Source organism: Corythoichthys intestinalis, chromosome 22, assembly GCF_030265065.1.
Source record: "Corythoichthys intestinalis isolate RoL2023-P3 chromosome 22, ASM3026506v1, whole genome shotgun sequence".
In the NCBI taxonomy this organism is placed as follows: domain Eukaryota; kingdom Metazoa; phylum Chordata; class Actinopteri; order Syngnathiformes; family Syngnathidae; genus Corythoichthys; species Corythoichthys intestinalis.
In genome coordinates this window covers 8,254,117-8,278,416 of record NC_080416.1, presented here as the reverse complement: position 1 = coordinate 8,278,416, position 24,300 = coordinate 8,254,117, and the positions used below count along the sequence as shown (strand labels likewise).

The window sequence follows — 24,300 nt, the reverse complement described above, 5'->3', positions numbered from 1 at the left end:
GTAAAAAGAAATGCCAAAATTAATATTTGTAATAAGCGCTCTAATGTCTATAACCCTAGCTAAATCATGTTTTTTCCCCATGGAAACTGCAGATGCATGTGTGGACTTGCATCCATCATTTTTTTTTTCAAAAAGAAATGTCAAAACACTCAATAACTCTCAAAATCATGAAATTTGAGGTGTATCAAATGTGATACATTTGGCAATAAAGGGTTAGATACCGATACGATATTTGCTGATATTACACTTACATTTCACCTGAACCAGCAATTTTGATGTTTTTGACAATTGTTGTTTCATAACTATAAAATGACAATATTGATTTTATTATTATTATTATTTTTTTTTTTAAATTTAGATTGATGTGATTGGATTCTTCCTTAACCGATCGATGTAAATCACCAATTTCAAGATGATACGATGTCATTTCTTTGGACGCTGATACAATATTTTCAAACATTTAGCATTTTAACATTTAGAAAAACGTTTTTGGTGACAAAATGTAAGAACTCAAATGTGCTGATATTAGGGATGCCAAAATTATCGCGTTAACGGGCGGTAATTTTTAAAAAAATTAATCACGTTAAAATATTTGAGGCAATTAACGCACATGCCCCGTTCAAACAGGTTAAAATGACAGCACAGGGTCATGTGCACTTGTTACTTGTGTTTTTTTGGGAGTTTTTTCGCCCTCTGCTGGCACTTGGGTGCGACTGATTTTATGACCATGAGAATTGTTTAATTATTGACATCAACAATGGCGGCCTACTAGCTTATTTTCTGATTGAAAATTTTACAAATTTTATTAAAACGAAAAAAAAAAAAGAAAAAAAACAGTAAGATGGGTTTTAATATAAAATTTATGACTTGTACTAACATTTATCTTTTAAGAACTACAAGTTTTTCTATCCATGGATCGCTTTAACAGAATGTTAATGCCATCTTGTTGATTTATTGTTATAATAAACAAATACAGTACTTATGTACCGTATGTTGAATGTATATATCCGTCTTGTGTCTTATCTTTCCATTCCAACAATAATTTACAGAAAAATGGCATATTTTATAGATGGTTTGAAATGCGATTAATTACGATTAATTAATTTTTAAGCTGTGATAAACTCGATTAAAAAATTTAATCATTTGACAGCCGACAATAAAATAATGCAAACTGGTTAAACTTGAGAGTAGCTGAGATCTGTAATGACAGAACATCGCTTCATTGATATCTGGCGCCATCTAGCGTCGTGAATGGGGAGAGTAACTGAGATCCGTCATGACAGAACGTCGCTTCAATGATATCTACCGCCATCTAGCGTCGTGAATGGGTATAATGTCTAGACCGCGATTATAAGACGACAGACACAAGATGTAAATCACCAATTTCAAGATGATACGATGTCATTTCTTTAGACGCTGATATATTTTCAAACATTTCGCATTTTAACATTTAAAAAAACATTTTTGGTGACAAAATGTAAATGTCAAAATTATCGCGTTAACGGGCGGTAATTAATTTTTGAAATTAATCACGTTAAAATATTTGACGCAATTAACGCACATGCCCCGCTCAAACAGATTAAAATGACAGCACACGGTCATGTGCACTTACTGCTTTTTTGGAGTTTTGTCGCCCTCTGCTGGCGCTTTTGTGCGACTGATTTTTTGACCATGAGAATTGTGTAATTATTGACTTCAACAATGGCGACCTACTAGTTTACTTTTTGATTGAAAATTTTACACATTTTATTAAAACGAAAACATTAAGAGGGGTTTTAATATAAACGTTCCATGACTTGTACTAACATTTATCTTTTAAGAACTACAAGTCTTTCTATCCATGGATCGCTTTAACAGAATGTTAATGTTTATGCCATCTTGTTGATTTATTGTTATAATAAACAAATACAGTACTTATCTACCGTATGTTGAATGTATATATCCATCTTTCCATTCCAACAATAATTTACAGAAAAATATGGCATATTTTATATATGGTTTGAATTGCGATTAATTACGATTAATTAATTTTTAAGCTTTGATTAACTCGATTAAAAATTTTAATCGTTTGACAGCCCTAGTTGATATTGATTGTTTTTATGTTTCCAATCAATTTGATTAGATCCTTTCTTAACCGCTCAGTGTAAATCACCGATTTCATGTAAATACATGATAACAACTCATTGGATAGTTGCCTGTATTACAAAATCTATTAGGATTCGAATCGATTCAAGTGATTTTGACTTTTTTTGGCCTACTTGATACACCCATTTCTTACCTGAACCAGACCCTGAGTTAAAGTCATCATCATCTTCGGGGTAGTAACCCCCTGATCCCGCGTCGTCTATGTATAAATCGTCAGCCTGGGAGGACGTTTTGGCTGCGTCCGCTATCTGCAAAACAAAGAATTCGCCATTCAGAATTGTCTTTTTTTATTTTTAACATCCATGGTTTCGTAACTCATAAAAAGGAAGACTTTTTTTTTTAAACTCCAATTCATTCAAAAGCTTTTAAAAAGACACCACCAGCACTGACTGATTGCAAGGTCAGGTCATCTGCCGACTCCACCGTCTTGACAACTGGGCTTAATGGTTGGAATGTTTGTATTCCGGCTCAATGGGCGAACGCTTGTGAAAAGGGGGCTGTTTAAAAAGGCTCCTTCACGCCGCAAGAGTGAATTAAGATTTAACGAGATTTCACTGAAAAACGTATGTCTCGTATATACGTACCAGAAAAATGAGAAAATACTTATTGTGTTGACTGGAATAGTTATAATTGTAACCAAGGCAACTTCTTTTCAAGTCTGATGAGCTAATCTGTAGTGAGCTGCCACATGTAGCCGCAGGTTCACTCATTGTTTGCCATTGACAGTGCTAGATGTCATTCGGCCTTAAATCTTATTTTTTATTTTACAATTTCCTCATTTTTAGCTGTTTTTTTTTCAAATTTAATTTTCAATTTAGTATGTTTTTATACCTATTAAGGGTGGAAATTAGGGTTGTTCCGATCATGTTTTTTTGCTCCCGATCGTTTTAGTTTGAGTATCTGCCGATCCCGATATTTTCTGATCCGATTGCCTTTTTTTTTTTTTTTCCCAATTCAATTCCAATCATTCCCGATAATTTTTTCCGATCATATACATTTTGGCAATGCATTGAGAAAAAAATGAATAAAACTCGGACGAATATATACATTCAGCATACAGTACATAAGTACTGTATTTGTTTATTATGACAATAAATCCTCAAGATGGCATTTACATTATTAACATTCTTTCTGTGAGAGGGATCCACGGATAGACTCGTGACTTTGTATATTGTGACTAAATATTGCCATCTAGTGTATTTGTTGAGCTTTCAGTAAATGATACTGTAGCCATGCCCAAATGCATGATGGGAAGTGGAACCATGACTGTGCGTAGTGCTACCAATTGATACATCTTCTCTGCATTAGGGACTACCTTAAGGTGTTAGGACCAAGATCAAGTGCTATCTTGCTTCCCCACATTGCTTCCCATGATATTTCTCATTGTGGGAGAGGGATTGTAAGGCTTTAGCCAACTAAAAAAAGGCTCCAAAGGCTGCCAAAATTCACCCTACTTGTTATACGCTGCCTTTTATCTCTCTATATGGGTAAAACGGCACCATTGCAGGTTGAGTGCGACAATGCGAGAGTGGGTCGTGCAGCGCATGCATTAATTTCATTAAATATTTTAACGTGACACATTTTTTAAAAAATTAATTACCGCCACTATCGGGATAAATTTGATAACCCTACCTTAAGCCTAAACTAAAGACTCTGGATGAGTGTAACATATTATGTTTGTAACGTTAAATACAATTAGAAAACGATTTAATTAAAAAAAAAATATATATATGTTAAAAAAAAAAAGGCATGGCCAATATTTTTTTGCCGATTCCGATACTTTGAAAATGACGTGATCGGGATGCCGATCGATCGGGTCATGTGGACAGTAAGCTGAAACTTAGCAATGGCAGGAGTCTCTACAAGAATCTTGAACACATTCATAACCTTGTAAGCCCTGAAATTAATCGAGCTGCTTGACTGGACGCTGAGTTACTAAACCCAGATTGTTGATTGCGTTATTGTACAGTTTTGTGGCCATCTGTTGTATGTACCATGTCTGAATGTGCGTCTTTAGTTGTATTGGGGACGGGAAACTGATAAGCATATGCTTCCTCCCGTCCGCCTTTGTCTTCTTCTTCGGTTCCTTCGGGCAAATCATATCACATTTTGTAATTGTCAATGATTGTCAATGATACCGATGATGATGACAATAAAATTTCATTCATTCATTCATACCTTGAAACCAGTAATTGGCACATGTCGAGTGGAAATAAAAAAACAGGTTTTATATGTCGGTTGGACCTACTCTAAGCCGCGGTTGTCTGTAACTTTTCTGTTGCTGAAGTATTCCCATACCAGCGATTTTGTTTTCTTCGATGGGGGGAAAAAGTTCAGGGGTTTCACCTTCTCCAGCCAGCGCAGCTAATTCACTGACACTGAGCAACAACCGGTGGGGGAGGGTTAAGCCTTGCAGCTTTAAACGAGTGATTTCTCCCTGCATTTTGGGACATAAAAAAATAGCTACCATAGATATCTTTGGGACGGTATGACAGAAAATTTTTGCGGTTTTGAAACCGTGACATTTTCATACCACGGTATGTTTGGAAACGGGTAATCGGCACATGTCTAACTCCAGTTCTTTTTTTTGGCAATCGATGCATCAAGGATTTTACTTGTTTTATTTTAAAAAAGACATTTTATGTTTCAAAAAATCTACATGGATCGGACGTCTATCCGGTGTTTTAACCAATTCTGCTTTCGTGTAGCGCGGTAAATTGAAGCGCCGTCATTCTGCATGACAAAGACCGTATCGTAACAATGCCATTCCTCCTCAGTCAAGTGACTCGCCCATGAAAGACCTTTCATTGCTAAGCCTCCTGATCAAAGAGCGAATTTGTTCAAAGTAACTTTATCTTAACCTTCCTCGCAACCCCCACGACTCCCGTCCTTCGCCGGGCCTTTCACTGCTCCGTGCCTCCGAATGCAGCGCTAATAATATGAAGACAAAGGGGTAAAACAAGGCGGGCGCAGTTCACACGACGGAGGCCACACACGGCCGAGTCAAAGCGATACAAACGCCAGTATTTCGTGAATTCATTGATTATGCTTGGAGGGGGGAGAGCAATTGAGCATGCTAACATGACACCGCAGCAGCATTCACGTTTGCGAGAGTGTGACTAATACATGCAGTGCAAATTACAGCAGCTATAGGAAGAACAATACGCTGAGTGTAGCATAAGGAGCTTCTAATCAATGTTATTTATTGTGACTCTTCAACATTTACAGGGCAAGTGACTATTTTTGGTCATTGAAAAAACTTGTAATATTACGTAATTATTATTTTTTTTGACAAGAGGCATCTCTAGGTTCTGTTGCACCTAAACTGCAATGCACAATGCTCAAAACTCATTTTAAATAGGGTTGTTCCGATCATGTTTTTTTGCTCCCGATCTGATCCCGCTCGTTTTAGTTTGAGTATCTGCCGATCCCGATATTTCCCGATCCGATTGCTTTTTTTTGCTCCCGATTCAATTCCAATCATTCCCGATAATTTTTCCCGATCATATACATTTTGGCAATGCATTAAGAAAAAAATGAATAAAACTCGGACGAATATATACATTCAACATACAGTACATAAGTACTAGAGGTGTGCAAAATTTCCGATTCTTAGATTATTCGCGATTCGGCCGTGGAAGATTCGAGAACGATTCACAAACATCCAAATTCCGATTATTGAAATATGCCAAGTAAAGCGGAAGTACAACACACTCAGCGCGCCGCACGGACTTCGGGACGGAACGGAGCGGGAGTAGCTAAACATTATGCTTCTCATTAACCGGCCCCTCGGGTAATGCCAACGCTCAACTCACGGCTCTAGCTCAACTCATGCCACGAGATTAAAAAAAACACAACATACCTGACTGCTGCCGAAAAGCTGCTACAAGTACAGCTAAGCTACATAATGTTGCGGTAGATATCATTTATATAGGACTAAATGGATTATAGACTCGGTAGCAGTAGCAGCACATCTGCAAAAAGCTAGATGCGAGCGTTAGTAAACGGCCGCCATCTTAAAGCAGTAAACTTCCCTGCAATGCTGTTGTAGCGAACCTTCCAAGCAAACCTAATTAACTTTTTATCTAAAATACTCCTAAATCGGTAAAATATTGACTTGAATCTATCTTTAAAATAGTTTTAAAACTTTCACATGTCAAAAGTAGACAAAAGGGAAATTATGGAATAACGGGAGCAATTTTAACAACTTTAACGGTTGATTCACAACATTAAATTAATTGAATGTAGTTTAAAGCTGCTGATACAGAATGGGGACTGGAGTTTTTTTATTTAATGTTATTTTTGTATATTTGTTTACTGCTATATGTTAACTTGATACTGAAATAGTAGTTTGGTTTAGCCTGAGAGTATTTTTGAACAATTTTGGAACTAATGTACAAAACTTTATTCAAAAAAAAAAAAAAAAAAAAAAAAAAGGAGGGGGGTGCATCAATAATCGTTTTATAATCGAATCGGAGCCTCTGAATCGTAATCGTAATCGAATCGTTAGGTGCCCAAAGATTCCCAGCTCTAATAAGTACTGTATTTGTTTATTATGACAATAAATCCTCAAGATGGCATTTACATTATCAACATTCTTTCTGTGAGAGGGATCCACGGATAGAAAGACTTCTAATTCTTAAAGGACAAATGTGACTTTGTATATTGTGACTAAATATTGCCATCTAGTGGATTTTTATGAGCTTTCAGTAAATGATAATTCAGGCATTTAACTTCTGCCCAAATGCATGATGGGAAGTGCAACCATGACTGTGCGTCGTGGTACCAATTGATATATCTTCTCTGCGTTGGGAAATAACATTGGGTGTTAAGAAAAAGATCAACTATTACCTTTTTTCGCCCACATTGCTTCCCACGATATTTCTAATGGTTGAGAGAGGGGTCGTAAGGCTTTAGCCAATGAAAAAAAGGCTTCAAAGGCTGCCAAAATTCTCTCTACTCATGTTACGTTGCCTTTAAACTCCATGAATACGTAAAATGGGGCCATTACAGATTGCACACGAAAATGCGTGAGTGGGTAGTGCAGAGCATGCGTTAAATATTGAAATGTTATTACCACCGTTAACTCGATAAATTTAATAGCCCTACTTTAAGCCAAAACTACAGACCCTGGATGAGTGTAAGACATTTTGTCTGTATACAATTAGAAAGCGATTTAAAAAAGCGGCATGGAAAATGAATGAATGAATATATAATATTAAAAAAAGGCATGTCTCATATTTTTTTGCCGATTCCGATACTTTAAAAATGACGTGATCGGACATCTTAAGTGAGTTTGTATATTGTGACTAAATATTGCCATCTAGTGGATTTTTATGAGCTTTCAGTAAATGATACTGCTGCCATTTAACTTCTGCCCAAATGCATGATGGAAGTGCAACCATGACTGTGCGTAATGGTACCAATGGATATATCTTCTCAGCATTGGGAAATAAAATAGGGTATTAATAAAAAGATCGACTACTACCTTTCTTCCCCACATTGCTTCCCACAATATTTCTGATCGTTGAGAGAGGGATTGTAAGGCTTTAGCCAATTAAAAAAAGGCTTCAAGGGCTGCCAAAATTCTCTTTACTCATTTTACGTTGCCTTTTAGTTCTATGTCTACGTAATTCAGTGCCATTATAGATTGCAGGCGACAATGCGTGAGTGGGTAGTGCAGCACATGCGTTAATTGCGTTAAATATTTTAATGTTATTACCGCCGTGGACGCGATAAATTTGACAGCCCCACTTTAAGCCAAAACCAAAGGCTCTGGATGGGTGTAAGACATTTTGTCTGTAACGTTAAATACAATTAGAAAACGATTTAATTAAAAAAAATATACTGGACTGTCTCAGAAAATTAGAATACACAATATTCTAATTTTCTGAGACAGTCCTGTACATTAATCCACCATTTAAAGCAGGGGTGTCCAAACTTTTTGCAAAGGGGACCAGATTTGGCGTGGTAAAAATGTGGGGGGCCGACCTTGGCTGACGTCCTTTACATAGAACAATATACAGGACTGTCTCAGAAAATTAGAATATTGTGTATTCTAATTTTCTGAGACAGTCCAGTATATATAATTATTAAAAAAGGCATGTCCGATATTTTTTTGCCGATTCCGATACTTTGAAAATGAAGTGATCGGACCCGATCGATCAGGTCCGATCATGTCATCATGACGATCACGACATCTCTATCTTGTTTGTTATTTTGTAGAAGGAAAACATTATTCAGATGTTTGGGATGTCACAAAAGCGAAAAATAGCTGTGTTTTAAAGTCAGTTATGTTTGAAATGTATGCTTTTACAAAAAGCTCAATTTCTCTGTTTTTTCATCAGAAATTGGAAAATTGCTCAAACTAAGCTATTTTTAATGCTGATTTCTAAGTCAGTCTAAGCTTTCTTTTGGTGGGTTCCATGTTTATATAGCAACAGAACAGAATTTTCTGTGGGCCTTGCAAAATCAGTCAAAATCCAGTAAAACGGCCGGGAGCGAAGGGCCTTGCTCCGGTGAATTTTTTAAATCAAACCATAACGTCTTTCAATCATCGTTAACTTTAATAAGCAACTCCAGTGCATTGCCTGACCAAGAAAAGAAGCAGGAGGGAGCGTGAGACTACGTGATCGGATCGGGACAGCTCATCTGTGTTTACTTATTTCTTTCTTTCTTATTTCTTAATTGGATAAAAAATCCGGATGAACTGAAGGGGGTGAAGTTTGAAGCGTGAAGTAGCGAGGGATCACTATATTCAAATCGACCATTAACTTAGATAATGTTGTCGTTTAATAATTTTTAAAAAAGTGTCCATAATGCATTGTCCACTTGAGAAAGCACTTCCAATCAGCCTTCAAGAGTCATTGAAGCTTTAGGTGCACACGTTCAAGCCGTAAACGTCCACCATTTTGAGAGAAGAGGCAAAGTAAGGAGGAGGCAAACGCGCTCTTGAGTAAGCCTCATTGTGCAGTGAAGCGTATACACAAAGGAGCGCATTTCTAAAGCTTTAAGTCAAGCCTCTCTCATAACACCCCCCCCAACACACACACACACACACACACAACACAATTGTCCACAAACAAAACCATAATACACGCCAGCCGCCTTTAACTGTAAACAGACGTCCAATATCGACCACGACACAATGCTGCTTTCAAAACATGTATTAATTTTAGGGCGTATCTGGGTCACTTCTTTGTTAAATCATTGACGCCGCTAGACATCCAATCCATTTTGATTAGACGTCTCGAGCCGTCAATGGCACTGAAAGATAGCATTCACAGCATTCATTATTGAGAGAGTTGGTACGTTCCGTCAGCTGCGGGAGTTAGATACGGAAAAGCTGCAAGTGACGTCATCACGTCATCGTAATTTTCGGACTGCAAGGCGCACCTGACTATAAGCAGCCACCCACCAAATATGACACGAAAACGGCATTGGTCATAGATAAGCCGCACCGGACTGTAAGCCGCAGCTGTCCTCACGGGTTATTTAAACCGAAATATATTAACTGGTAACACTTTATTTGACACTGGCGTCACAAGATTGTTATAAGACTGTCATAATTATGACATGACACTGTCATGAGCATTAATTAATGCTTATGACAGATGTCATTTAGTGTCATCTGGCAAATTATCTCGCTTTTGAATGGATGTTAAAGATCCGAGCCCATTACAGTGTCATGTCATAATTATGACAGTCTTATGACACCGCTGTCAAATTAAAAAGTTATCTGTTAGATATCTAAAGTGTTACCCAAATTAATCGACAAATAGGCCGTACTGGACTGTAGGCCGCAGGATTTAAAATGAGGGGGAAAAAATTAGCGGCTTTTAGTCTGAAAATTATGGTAATATCTAAGTATCTTTAAAACGATAGCAGCACAAATGAATTTTTTTACAACACAAACAAGAACAAACGCAGCATAAACGAATGGCACCATTTCGGGTCCATTTTGCAATAAATGGGGGGGCTGCGTGACGTCATCACTCGAAATCAATATCTCTATATCTCAAAATTGATTGCAGTACAAATGAAGCATAAACAATTGACACCATTTATAGCCATTTTTAATCAAAATGGGTGGCCGGTTGACCTTAGACTGACTTATAAAAGAATTTTAAATACAGTTAGTCCCCGGTTTACGAATGAATTCCGTTCCTGCGCTGGTGATGTAACCCATATTTCCGCGTTAGTCGGAGCTAAGTCCTAGCTAGACAGTGAGCTAAGCTCCGAAATGACGATGTCAGACATCCGTGATGTTTGCTGACTTTATTCAGCTGCTCATGACATCAACACTTGCAGAATGAAACTAAGATAAAATGAAATTAAATCAGGCTCATCTTCAATAACAGCAATTCAAATTTGTGTTTACAAGTACCTGCTGATGCAGCAATAACAAACGATTAGCATGTATTAGCATGTTGTACAATTGAAAACGCACAATAAACAGTACAAAAGGGGTTATATATGGATGCTTCACAAGCAACAAATGTGCACGCAGGCTGTCACATCTGTCACTCGGCCGTTCTATGCTTCCTGGGCCGAAATAAAAGCATGCATCACAAAACAAAAGTCAACATTTAAACAAACAAACAAAAAAAGACAAGACTAAGACGTCGTAAAGTCGAAATCGCGTAAGTCGGGTCTGTGTAACCCGGGGACTACCTGTATCGAACTTTTTTACGGCACAAACAAGCACAAATGTAGCACAAACAATTGACATGGTTTTTACTGTAATTTTCGGACTACAAGCCGCTTCTTTTTTCCTTCATTTTGAATCCTGCAGCTTATAGTTTAGTGCGTCTTATTTGTTGATTTATTTGAGTTAATAGGTAACACTTTATTTGACAGCGGCGTCATGAAACCGTCATAATTATGACATGACACTATCATGGGCATTACTGAATGCTTATGACAGATGTCATTAAGTGTCGTCCGGCAAATTATGTCACAAACTACATTTATGTCCAGCTTGGATCTTTTATATCCATTCAAAAGTGAGATAATTTGCCAGATAACAATGAATGATGATTTTCTAATGACAGTCTTATGGCACCACTGTAAAATAAAGTGTTACCAAATACCATTAACTAGCAATGAATGAAACAACTGGAACAGTAACTGCAGAAATAATTAGCACACATGAATTTAGATTGTTATTTACATCTGTAGCGCTGCAATGCATGCTAGGAGGCATGTTGGAACACAACAGAGATGACAGCAGAGGTTGACTGTCTTTCCCAAGGGAGCAGTGATGGCCAAATGAAGCTTCTTGGAGCAATGAAGCTTTGCAGCCAAATCATTTAAAGCTTCGTGGTCTTCATTTGGTCTTATGACAGTCAAAGCTTCATGGTGGTTCATTTGGTCTTATGACAGTCGTATGATGCCGCTGTCAAATAAAGTGTTAACGGTTAATATCTTTTGGTGTAAATATCCCATCATACAGTGAGGACAGCTGCGGTTTACAGTCCAGTGCGGCCTATCTATAAACAGATGACGTTTTCGTGTCACATTTGGTGGGTGGCGGCTTATAGACCCTACTCACCTACGTCACAAAATGACGTGTCGCTGTATCCGGCCGCCATATTGTACGTATTTTTTAGACTTATTCTCATTGTTTTCAATTAGTCGTGCAAGTTATAGAGCAATTCATGGAAGCCCCGGTGTTATCTGACGCTGTAAACTCATTGGATGCGTTGCATAAAAGGCGGTATGTGGAAAAGCTTCAGTTTATCCATTCACCAGATCCATGTTTGATGCCTAAATCGATGTTTTTCGACCCGCTGTCTTCGCCGTCTTTGCCTGACATCTGCTAGCTACCCTGATATTTACAACTATCTTGTCCACACAAAATCAGCCTATTCTCACGAAAGTTTGAAAAACTTTAAGAGCTTGGAGGCTTATAAATACTTCGTTGCTGGTTGCGTGAAACAGGTCCTCGTCCACGAAAATTCGGCAGGAATCTATCGTGTGCTCGGGAAGGTGAGTTACGAAATTTTCAATTCAAAATCTTTTGTTCTTGCTAACGTCCACTGTCAAGTCTAATGTATTTCATGTCATTTGTCAATGGAGCTAGGGCTTTTAATGTTTATATGGTTTAGCGATAGCACTCTCACTACATACATATATAATACGTAATAAATACGAAGTGCGACAGCACTACTCCAGATTGTCCCTAGTTGAATTTATTTTTTGGCTTTTGACCTCAATAGTGAAATTGTAAATTAATTGTATGACAACTGTCTGATTATCCCCTTATAATTATATATTTTCAGGTAGTTCATTCACAACGTCTGAGTGTATGTTGTCGGCGATTAGCCTAGCAATGATCTTAATTGTGGTTGTCAGCCCAAAACCCTCTAAATATATATTAAATGCATCTTACCAGATATAAAATGACTACTACATAGTCTGTGGTAGTCGTCTGGAGCCCAGTTTTCTCGTCGAATTGCAGCAGTCAATCTCGCTCTCCTCTCCGGGTCTCTCGGAATAAGGTAAAACTTCAAGTCTCTCCGTCTATCTTCTCTGTTTTTGCAACCGACCGCCACACACGACTTCACCATTTTGATTATTAATGTTAACGAGCAGAAAAACACGCCATAATAGGAGGAATTTACGAAGCGCTAATGCATTAACATGACGAGTATACGGACAACATGGCGCGGGGGCGTGGCTGTGACGTCACGTGAGTAGGGTCTATAGTCAGGTGTGCCTTATAGTGCGAAAATTACGGTAATAAGTATTTTTGTCTATAAGACTGACAAAAATTAAAATGGCTGCCAAAAACAACACTGATCTCAGGTCATTTTTCCCCATTGGAAATGAATAGAGCCATTGAAAATGCTGTTTTTGCCAAATTTTGTCAAACTGTACGTTTTGCAAAATTGTGTATAACTTTCGTGCACCTTGATTCCCTGAAAAAAATCATATTGAAATGTTTTTGCCTTTGGAAATAAATTGTGACAACTCATACACATGTAATTTACCAGTGCTGGAGGAGTTCCAGACCTTAAGGGCTGAAGGAGAGTTTGATTTGTGTGCACTTCCTAAAGGAAGTCCCGCTCTCCTGGGCCCGCAGCTCAAAGACTATCAATTAGTTCCTTATTATGATCCCCGTGAGAGCTATAAAAGTTGGGAGTGGGTTCAAAGAGCTCTCGGAGGACTCACTCACAACTCAAATATACTCTTTTGGGATGTCATTCCCTGGAATTCCACGTAAAAGAGGACCAGGAGCGCCAAAATTAAATATATAAATACAGTATGCAGTCATTGAGTATAATTAAACAAATAAATAAATCAAGAATAAATGACAAAAACAGTATCAGGAGCAAAAATGGCATCGGTGCAACACTTGTGAAAAGCCATTGAGAATCCCAATGCTCAAAAATAAGTGCTTCCAATCAGACCCGTACCGCCCATAAGGCGAGCTAGGCAAATGCCTAAGGGCGCAGCAGCGTCCAAAAGGGCGTCAAGAAAAATATTCAAATAATATTGTATGATAGCATTATTCAAAAAATTATACAAAACAATAAAACAAAAAAACAACAAAACCGTTCGTATTAAGTCTTTAAATAATAATGAAATCATTTTCTAGTGTGCTTTCTGCCCGTTTCACTTTTTTGTGATGCGATAATTTCACCACAGACCCTATTCTCACCACCCAGCAGACCAGCGAGCTACCTGAAGGTGCTATTTTTAGCCTCCGCAATTGAGCGACGTTACGGTGACAAGTCAACTTCATGAAAAGACAAAAGCCCCCCGGGTCAGAAGAAAAAGAAGAGAGCATAAACGTGAAGAAAAACAGAGGTTTGTTGTGACGATTTTTTTCAACAGCATAAGCACGTATTCTTAGCGCAACTGCAAGCTAGCGGTTATTTACGTAGTTTATATGACTTACTGCTAAAGCAAAATTATACTGTATCATTAGCCAGGCTGTTGTTTTAGAAATATTTTCAGTATTTAGCCAGCTTTGGATTAGTTTCAGTTAAATTTACTCCTCCTCCCATTTTAGAGAAATTTGGACAAAGTGTATGGGGGACTAAAATTGTCTTGCTTATTTTCATGTGATGTGAACCACTTTTACCTTGTGTTAAATTATGCTTTTCAAATAAATTTGCCTTGCCTAAAAGTGCTAAGGTTAATTAAATAAATACACCATTAAATATGCAATTAATAATTTCAAAGTTCTGTGGTATGGGGGGACTTAAAGTGCCACAGATTTAAATGCGAACATTATTAAATGTGTCATTAATTCATTAAAATGGCGATCACGATCATGTCAACAAAATATTCAATTTATTATTATTTTTTTTTCTATCATATATTATTTAATTCATTATTATTGGATAGTCCTGTGTAGTTGCAGTGCTTCAAGAATTTTATTTTCTTTTAACTACGCCCATCAAAGATAGTGGCCGGATCCAATAGACAGGTACAGTAGGCTGCAAGAATTTAGGCGCTATTATGGTTATGTCATGCTGGTTTCACAATCAACAGCTATTTGACTAACATTCCACTTTCTTCTCTTTGTAGGTGCTCTTCTGAAATATTTTCCTTCTACCTCTGTTCATCCTGGGCCACCTTTTACAGCGAACTTATACACAACATCACCAAGTCCAAGCCCACCAAGTCCAGGAAAGAAGTGCAACTTCCAAAACAACTGTCATATGAAAGTGCAATAGATGTTTTTGCATCAGTGAAGACAAGGTGAGTAAGGTTATAGGTCAAGGTGAAAAAAAAAAAAGAAGTTGCATTTTAAAGTGTTCTGTGTGTCTTTATATAGGTTTATAGTTTTGTGTGGGTGGATGTTAATCATATTGTAATAACAATTGTAATTTATATTCTTCATATGTTTTTGAAGTGGTTTTTTATTGGTGCTTTTGAATAGTTATGAGAGCATTTTTCTTTTCATTTCTGCACTTGTTCATTGTTGTCTTTTTTTTAATATAATAAATTACAAAGAGATACTGTGCTTTTTCAGTGTGAGTGTTTAAACATATCTGAAGAAAAAAAAAAGGGGGGGGGGCAACAAATATGTTGCCTAGGGTACCAAATTGGTCAGGAACGGTCCTCCTTCCAATTGGAGTGTGCTGGCGTGATATTTACTTATCTCCACATTCTATAGGAGCCAGAAACTCCCAAGAAAAATGTCGTCATCAACTGCGCCTGCGGACTCTCGACTGTTGACAAACTGCTCTCACCAAGAGCGCAAATATGAACTCATCTCTTTCAAAGTAGCGCTTGCACCCCAACATCTGCATCTCGGCGAAAGCACCCACGGGATGCGTTTCCGTGTCGACGCAGGCGCTCATTCACACGCACCTCGCATCTTCAAGGCCTGAGATGAATACACTGTCACATCAAAAACGCCAACTTCAGAGGGAAGGAGAAAAAAAAAAAAAAAAAAAGGAAAACGAGAGCAAGAAGGCCGTGAGCCGGAATACAATTCTGCTAAAGTTAATTTCAAGTAATAAGGCTAATGTAAGTAAAAGAGTGCGCTTGTGGGAAAAGATCAAATAATCCCGACTCGTAAAAGTGAAGACGGCAGATTGGCCTGCTGCTTTTCACAGGATTTGATGGACAATAATGGCCGTCCAGTCTGGCGGGCGGCAGCTGCGCTATTCTGCGTGTCGCGATTTTGTCAATAAAACGTAACAATAGTTCTCCTCAATCAATCGCGACGCAACAGGAAAAAAAAGCTCAATAACTGAAAAAAACGAGGCTAGAAAGAAAAACTGATGTTCGTAAATGTTAACTAAAAACCAGTGGTTAATTTGTGCCGGATCCTGCCGGAACAAGATCCGGCACCTCTTGATTTTGGCGCCCCTGTGTTCCGGGACTTGTTTGGGCAGATTCGGCACCTTTTGTGTATAGAAAATATTAATAATGTTAAAACGTTTTTTAAAAAATGTATAAAATAGAATAATATGCATAAATTCATTTACAGAACAAATCCCAAGAATTGCATGTTGTTTATAAAAATTTAACGTCATTTGAAAGAGTCTGAGATTTGTTGATGCATTGAAAAGCTGGACCAACAAATCACACCCCCTGACAAAACTCGCAATAGAATGGGTTTGTGTTATTTATTGTAATCTTAGATTTTTTAAAAAATGTTTTACAAGTTAGACCTGTTTAGAAACTAATTGCTGACTGTAAGTCCCACCTGTGGTTATGTGGGCAATTGCCCATGCTGTGCAGAGTATAGCCTAAATAATTGTAAATTGTTGTCATAACATTGATACTAGAGATGTCCCGATCGATGCCGATCGATCGGGTCCGACCACGTCATTTTCAAAGTATCAGAATCGGCAAAAAAATATCGGCCATGCCTTTTTTTACAGATATAATATGTTACACTCATCCAGAGTCTTTAGTTTAGGCTTAAGGTAGGGTTATCAAAAATATCCCGATAACGGCATTAATTAATTTATTTAAAAATGTGTCACGTTAAAATATTCAACGCAATTAATGCATGCGCTGCACGACCCTCTCACTCATTGTCGAGCTCAATCTGTAATGACGCCGTTTTACCTATATAGAGAGATAAAAGGCAGCGCAAAAATGAGTAGAGTGAAGTTTGCTAGCCTTTGGAGTCTTTCTTTAATTGGCTAAAGCCTTGCAATCCCTCTCCCTATGATTAGAAATATCATGGGAAGCAATGTGGGGAAGCAAGATGGAAATTGATCTTTGTCTTAACACCTTAAGTTATTTCCCAAAGCAGAGGAGATATATCCATTGGTAGCACGACGCACAGTCATGGGTCCACTTCCCATCATGCATTTGGGATGGCCGCAGTATCATTTACTGAAAGCTCAACACATACACTAGGTGGCAATATTTAGTCACAATATACAAAGTCACAAGTCTTTATCTGTGGATCCCTCTCACAGAAAGAATGTTAATAATGTAAATGCTATCTTGAGGATTTATTGTCATAATAAACAAATACAGTACTTATGTACTGTATGTTGAATGTATATATTCATCCGAGTTTTATTCATTTTTTTCAGGAAAGAGGGTGAAAATGAAAGGTTACGATGGTTTAGCACGAGCATTGCAGCCGTAAACATAACAATGACAGCACGTAGGTTCAAACGCTCGAAAGTGTGTCTTCACTTCACGAGGAAAAATTACAACAAAACGACTTGCAGTCATTGCAAGGTGGAGATGACTGCATCGGGAGGGAATAGACTGCACCGTCCTCACCGAGACAGATATACAGCTAGTTAAACTCCGAAATGACGATACAGAAGACGTTGGTATAATTTGCTGAACTTATTCAACCATCACTTGAAGAGTGAAACCAAAAATAGAAATGAAACAAATCAATTTCGTCCCCAATAACAAACAGGTTTGCATCAATGTAAATCAGCGATGATTAGCTGCTAATTCAGTAATAACAAAACGGTTAGCATGCGTTCGCTAGCATTAGCACATCGTTCAAACCACTACACAACTGGATTTAAGTGTCCGATCGCGAGTGGAAACACACAACAACAACAACACGAAAGATGACACAGGCGTTGCCTCTGTAGATATTTTACAAACATTAACAAAGAACGTAGGGTTGTAGCAGTGCTTCCCTCTCTCACTAACTCGCTCACTCGCTTGGATGCGTCATTCTTCGCGTGTAAGCGCGCTCTTCTTCACGTGAGGAAGCGCAAGGGCGCCCCCACTTGAGCATGAAAGCACCATAAAAACTAAAGGGCATGCATTTCAATATACTGGTAAATAATACACTTTAACAGGGGTCCCCAAACTTCGGCCCGCGGGCGGCATTTGGTCCGGCCCCCTGAACAATACCAGAGAGCATTTTGAAAAAAAATTTTTCTCAATAGTCTTATTTATTTTCTGGCCTTTTTCTGTGAAGAACTCAGAGAGGGTTATTTGGTTATTATCTATTTGATTAATAGTATTATTATTAATTATTATTATATTATATTATTATTTTTATTTTATTTACTTTTGTTTCGTGAAGTATCCAGAAAGGGTTATTTGATTGTGGCTTTCTGAAAAGCAATAATTTTTTTACATTTAGGCACTCCTGCAATCGTCACACTTTTTCTGTTACAAACTTACAACTTCAAGGTTTTCCCAAATAAACATTCTGTGAAAACTAAGAATCTATGCTAAGGTGTGACCAGCCCTTGTACAAACACATACGGCAGAAGGCTTCCACATTCACTTTGAAGACATATTGCATATAGACCCTACTCACATGACGTCACAACCACGCCTCCGCGCCATATTGTCCGTCTACTCGTCGTGTTGACGCATTACCACTACGTAAATTCCTCCTATTATGGCGTGTTTTTCTGCTCGTTAACATTAATAATCGAAATTGTGAAGGCGTGTGTGGCGGTTGGTTGCAATAACAGAGAAGATAGACGGAGAGACTTGAAGTTCTACCGTATTCCGAGAGACCCGGAGAGGAGAGCGAGATGGACGGCTGCAATTCGACGAGAAAACTGGGCTCCAAACGATTACCATTAGTAGTCATTTTATATCTGGTAAGATGCATTTAATATATATTTAGAGGGTTTTAGGCTGACAACCACAATTAAGATCATTGCGAGGCTAATCGCCGACAACATACAGTTTCAAATTCAAGATGCTTATTTCTTCCACCATCATTACATTTTGAATAATATTTAGCTGGTACCAAGTGAAAGAAGCTGGCCTCGTCTACGGATCATCAGTTAAACAGGTGTGTCCAAACCTTTTGCGAAGGGGGCCAGATTTGGTGTGGTAAAAATGCGGGGGGCTACCTTGGCTGATTTACATAGAACAATATATGTAAACAAATTTTAGCAAGCCCTTCTGTGTGTCACATTAGCTTTATTATTATTTTTTATTCATAATTTCAACAGTCTCGTCTTTGTGGCGTTCTCTTTCGACACTCGGGCTCTTGCGAAATACTGCTGCTGTGAAATTAAACTAGCTTCAAGTTGCTATAATTTCTCGCTGCGTATCTTCCCTGTAATGTTGTCGTACATGTCAGCGTGTCTTGTTCGGTAATATCATTATCGCGTCACATCGAACTCTTTGAAAACAGCGACTGTCTCTTTGCAAATGAGGCAGACACAGTTGTTGCGTGTTTTATTGAAGAAATAGTCCAATCAGGGGTCGCGTTAACCGAATATTTTCCGTCGTTGACCGGTTTTTTAAAACGGTGATGGAAAAAACTGAAGTCCATCCGTCATTTTGACAGGTTGCAATTCACACCCCAGACCACAGGATGGCGAGTGAGCATATTAATAAGCTATTGTCTCTCTTGATGCATGACGTCGCCGGCCTTACTCGGAAAAATGTCCGAACTAGCATTCAGGTGTAGCAAACACGGAAACGTTAGGAAGCTTTGGAGAGCATTGTCTAAGGCTACGTTCATTCTACAGGTCTTAATGCACGAATCCAATTTTTTCGTGTTTTTCCGACTCGAGTCAGGCATTAACTTGACGGTCTGAACGGGACAAGTCGCATAGAAGTGGACCATTTCAAATCCGATCTGGGTCATTTTTTTATGTGGTTCAAATCCGATCTGGGCCACATTTTTCCAGACTGTCACGGCGGTCTGTACCGTCCAGTGTCCCAAATCCGATTTCAGTTGTGCGTTATTAGCGCCTAGCTTGCAGTGAACACGGCTTTTGGGGAAGGGCCGGGCTTGACAACAGTCATAAAAAAATAAAAATGGGTTGAGGATTGGCATGAGAATGATCGGTTTTCTCTCTGCTCTATGTGAGCTATATTTCAACATTTCCTACACGGCCAAGAGTCGGGAGAGGGGTCTGGCTGCAGCCCGTCTTGGAGAGTCAGGGCAAACTGCCTGTATGTGTGTGTGACATGCACGGACAGTGCGTGCATGCTATCGATCCATATAAACTGTGAATATAAACCTAAACGGGGATTATTTATGTCTGTTATTTGTGTCCTCCTTTTGAAAAGCAAAATATGATAGCCCTGGAATGACGGATGACTTGTCATTTGTTTTGATGCTTCTGTGCACCGGCGCGTGTCGGACTGCGAATTAGAGCGCATGCGTAATACTTGAATGGTCTCAATGGACAAAGGCAGTCTGAACGGGCACGCCAAAAAAACGGATATGACAAAAAAATCGGATTTGTGCATTAAGACCTGTAGTATGAACGTAGCCTAATTGAATGAGCAGGGACAAACAGCTTGGAGTCAGAAGTAAGTGCGCTATTCTCAAACCTGAACGCACCCTGAGTCTTGGATGACAAATCAACAGAGCAGAGAGTAGACAGGCTGGTAGTTTCTTCAATTTATTCAGAGTTGAGTAAGTAACGCACCACTTTTGACCAACACTGCTATTGAATATGTCATTATTATCATTTTAAAAATTTAAGTGACGGGTAAAAATAGATTATGACCGGATTTTTATGACCCTGTCAGTGAAAATGACAGACAACGAAAAAGTCTAGCGCAACCTCTGAGTCCAATATCCACCTATCCTTGAAGCGTCGGCTATCGCAGTCAACTTTTTTTTTATTGATTGTCGCCATTTTAGAAAATTGGAAGTAAAGGGTCACACGGGGTAATGTTGCTTAGAGTGCTGCTCTTAATGTTTTTCAAAGTTTCGTGAGAATAGGCCGAGTTTCTGTGGAAAAAATAGTTGTAGATATCAGGGTAGCAGATGTCAGGCAGAGACGGCGAAGACAGCGGGTCGAAAAATATCGATTTAGGCATCAAATATAGATCTGGCGAATGGATAGACTGAAGCTTTTCCACATAACGCCTTTTATGCAACGCATCCAATGTGTTTACAGCATCTGAAACCACCGGGGCTTCCATGAATTGCACTATAAATTGCACGACAAATTGAAACCATTGAGAATACGGATAAACAAAGACGGACAATATGGCGGCCGGATACAGCGACACGTCATTCGGTGACGTTGGTGAGTAGGGTCTATTGGCCCAAAACCGATAATGAAAAACCAATGTCGATATTCTCAAATATCAATTTAAAATGCTTTCATAGGCCGATATTTTTATTGATTATTAGCTACACGATAATAACTGACAACTCTTATAAATATATATTTTTTTAAATATAACGAGCGGCTACGTATAAAGTGTAACTAATACATGTTAACTCACTGGCTGCCATTGACTGAGATTGACGTCCAATCCATTTGAACAGGGAAGGTCTAGCAACGATCGATTGGACGTCAATCCCCGTCAGTGGCAGCCATTGACTTCTCACCCGTCCTAAACGTTCCCCTTCACGCTTCATATTTCCTCCCCGTCTGACGGAAAATATTCCCCTGCTCAGTATTACACATGACTGCAAGGTGAAGCCGTTTCCCAGCGTCTCAAATTTCACATCTGACAAAGAATGAAGCCTTTTTTCCCCTTTATATCAGGAGTCGTTTAACCGGCTTGAGGAATTTCCCCCATTGGAGAACCGAGCTTGTGGGAATTTTGCAGACAGCCAGTCATGCTCCAGCAAACCGCATCGCGGAGGTATTCTTTAAATAAGGCCACACGAGCTCCACATTGTTTTCTTATTCATGAGATCTGGCAGCAAGCGAGTGAGAAATGTTATCAGGTGGCTGTCATTTCGTCTCCTAAATCCCATCGTCGCCTCAGGAGAGGCCGCCCGTCGACTGCCTTTAATCAGCGCCTCCAAACGCTTTGTGATTAAAGCGAAATGAAATCATTCGGAATGTTAAAGTACACGCTGGCGGATACGCGGCAATAAAATCAAAGCGCGGAAGAACAATGAGTTTTATTTCTCGTTTTGGAGTGAGAGAGATCCGAAGCATTGTTCGGTCTGTTTTGCCAGGGAAATCACGCTTCCTGGGAGGAAGTAATAGGGCAAGGGGGTAAACAATGGCGTGTGGAGTAAGTAGTGCTTGGAAAAAAACAATAAGGTATGCTTGTCTAATTATGTTGTCAAAACGGGGAATAAAGGGCTAGAATTAGCGAATTAGCTTGTTTATTAGCGTCGTGGAAAGAAAGAAACAATCATGTGTTCACGCTTTAGAATAAAACTGGAATATTTGATAGATTATACATGTCCAATCTATGGCAGTGAATTAGGTTCCAGTGACGTGGTCTGCAATAGACGTCCAATTGGTTTAGATTGGGACGGGAGAAGGCAGCGATCGAAAGACAATATTTTTTATCTTTTAAAAATCTATTTGAATTCTATTCTATATTTCATGTTTTTTGTGTTTTTGTACTTTTTTTGTGCACTAATTTTAACTATGCAGCCAAATTCAAAGCATCACCATACTTCTGACCTCTGTACCCTTTGAATATTTTTATCTTTACCTTTTAAAAATATATTTGAATTCTTTTCTATATTTCAAGTTTTTTTGTGCTTTTTTTTTTTTTTACACTAAAAAGAAAAAACAATTTTAACTGAGCAGCCAAATTTAAAGCATCACCATACTTCTGACCTCTGTGACCTTTGCCCTGTTCTTTTATCATATCACCGACCCTGCAAATTTGAGTTGGATAGATGGACGCATGGTTTATGCTTCTGTGTTGGGCTCATGGCATAGCTACGGCGTCAACCTTACGCCATTGATAAGCATTTGAATCTCTGTGTAGAAGTGACGCATAGCGCTGTAGTGCGCTACCCAGTCACTAGAGGGGTGTATTCTTATCTTTGTGTGGTTTTGTGGGTTTTTGCGGGGCTTCACACAGCACTCCTTGGTTTCTTTAATGTTGGAGCAGCTGTTTCTCGCGCTGGAGCTTTTACTTCAAATTCCGAAACGCAGTAGATGTTTGCGGAAGTGGTCTGTCCGACCACTGAAACAGTCATGGCAGAGAACATGTGAACTTCGGATTTCAGCGAGTGTATTTGATGATCTTCGTCGCCGAATTCAACCTTTAATATCACACTAGCAAAAACACACGGAAATTACGTTTTGTGTGTACCAATCACAGCCCTTGCCATTCACTTGCCATTTTTAAGAGGCGCACATCCAGCTACGGCGTACGGTTCAAGCAGGGTATGTCGTCGAAGGCTTAGCTAAGGCGTCGCTCCGATGCAGAAGCATAACTGCCCCTTAACCCGTTATCAGTTTATTGCAAAATACCTTTGCCTGACCTCTGACCTTTGACCTCATTACCCCATATATAATCACGTCTTGCGTTTCACTTCATATATTATTATGTTGCAAGTCTGTTAATAATACCTATATTTGTTGAGTAATCACGAATTTTTCTGAACTATGTCAGCTTTGACCTTTGACCTCACAACCCCCAAATTTAACTCATGGTGGTGATAAACATGCAATTTATCAAACTATTAAAGCAACACTTTGTAAGTTTTCAGGTTTGGTCGATTTTAGCAAGGCCGGTGGCCAAAAGTGATAGTGTTTTGCCTTAAGAAAGACTGCATTTCCCATTAGGACCAGCGCACACTCACATAGTGTCGTAAAATCATGATGGTCGCCTGCAGACGGATTAAACAACATTTTTGTTTTCAGCTACTGTGTGAAGGATGAAAAGTAATAAGGTAATGAATCGAGTTGTGGCTAAACAATAGCATATGACTGTTAGCCGTGTGGCTAATGATAATAAACATGCTCAAATCACTCGGTTTATTTACAAACGGGTCACGAATCCACTCCTTCGCAGTTCGTGGGTCTTCGAAGTTGTAGGCTCGTCAGGTGCCCTTTTCGCCGTAAAAATATCTCCAAAGACTGTTTTCCAGTCATCTTCGCTCGTGTGGTGGCTAATTATTTCCGGGAACAAATGTGCTGCGCCCGCGGCCTAGCAATACGTTATTTTTGAGGACAAGCGCACATAGATATATTATATACACCAACAAGATGTACTGCTAGCAGTCCAATCAATGGATTTCTATGACGACATTCTAATCTATCCCGTATTATTATATCTAGAGTAGACAGGGATATTGGTGTGTTAAGCAGGAGCACAGGGTTAATTCAGCCAGAATGCGGTCGTTATTAAATTATTATTTCTATGCGGCCCGGTAGCAAATGCGCCACGGACCGGTACCGGTCCGCGGCCCGGCAGATGGGGATCCCTGGTCTAGGTCATAGGACTCGAGTGTAGTTTTGAACATGGACTACGGTTTTGAAGTTAACGGTTTCACTCGCTCATTGACATGCCCCCCCCCCTTTTTTTTCTCCTCGAATCTACGTG

General features: G+C 38.9%; 1 protein-coding gene across 1 annotated transcript in view; it reads right to left on the bottom strand.

The window, feature by feature from the left end:
• sdc2 (syndecan 2) overlaps window positions 1–24,300 on the bottom strand; it is a 66,570-nt gene that overhangs the window by 11,016 nt on the left and 31,254 nt on the right. Inside the window, exon 2 of the mRNA XM_057827541.1 lies at window positions 2,279–2,393. Coding sequence (XP_057683524.1) covers window positions 2,279–2,393 — 115 coding nt within the window. The remainder of the gene's footprint in view (window positions 1–2,278; window positions 2,394–24,300) is intronic.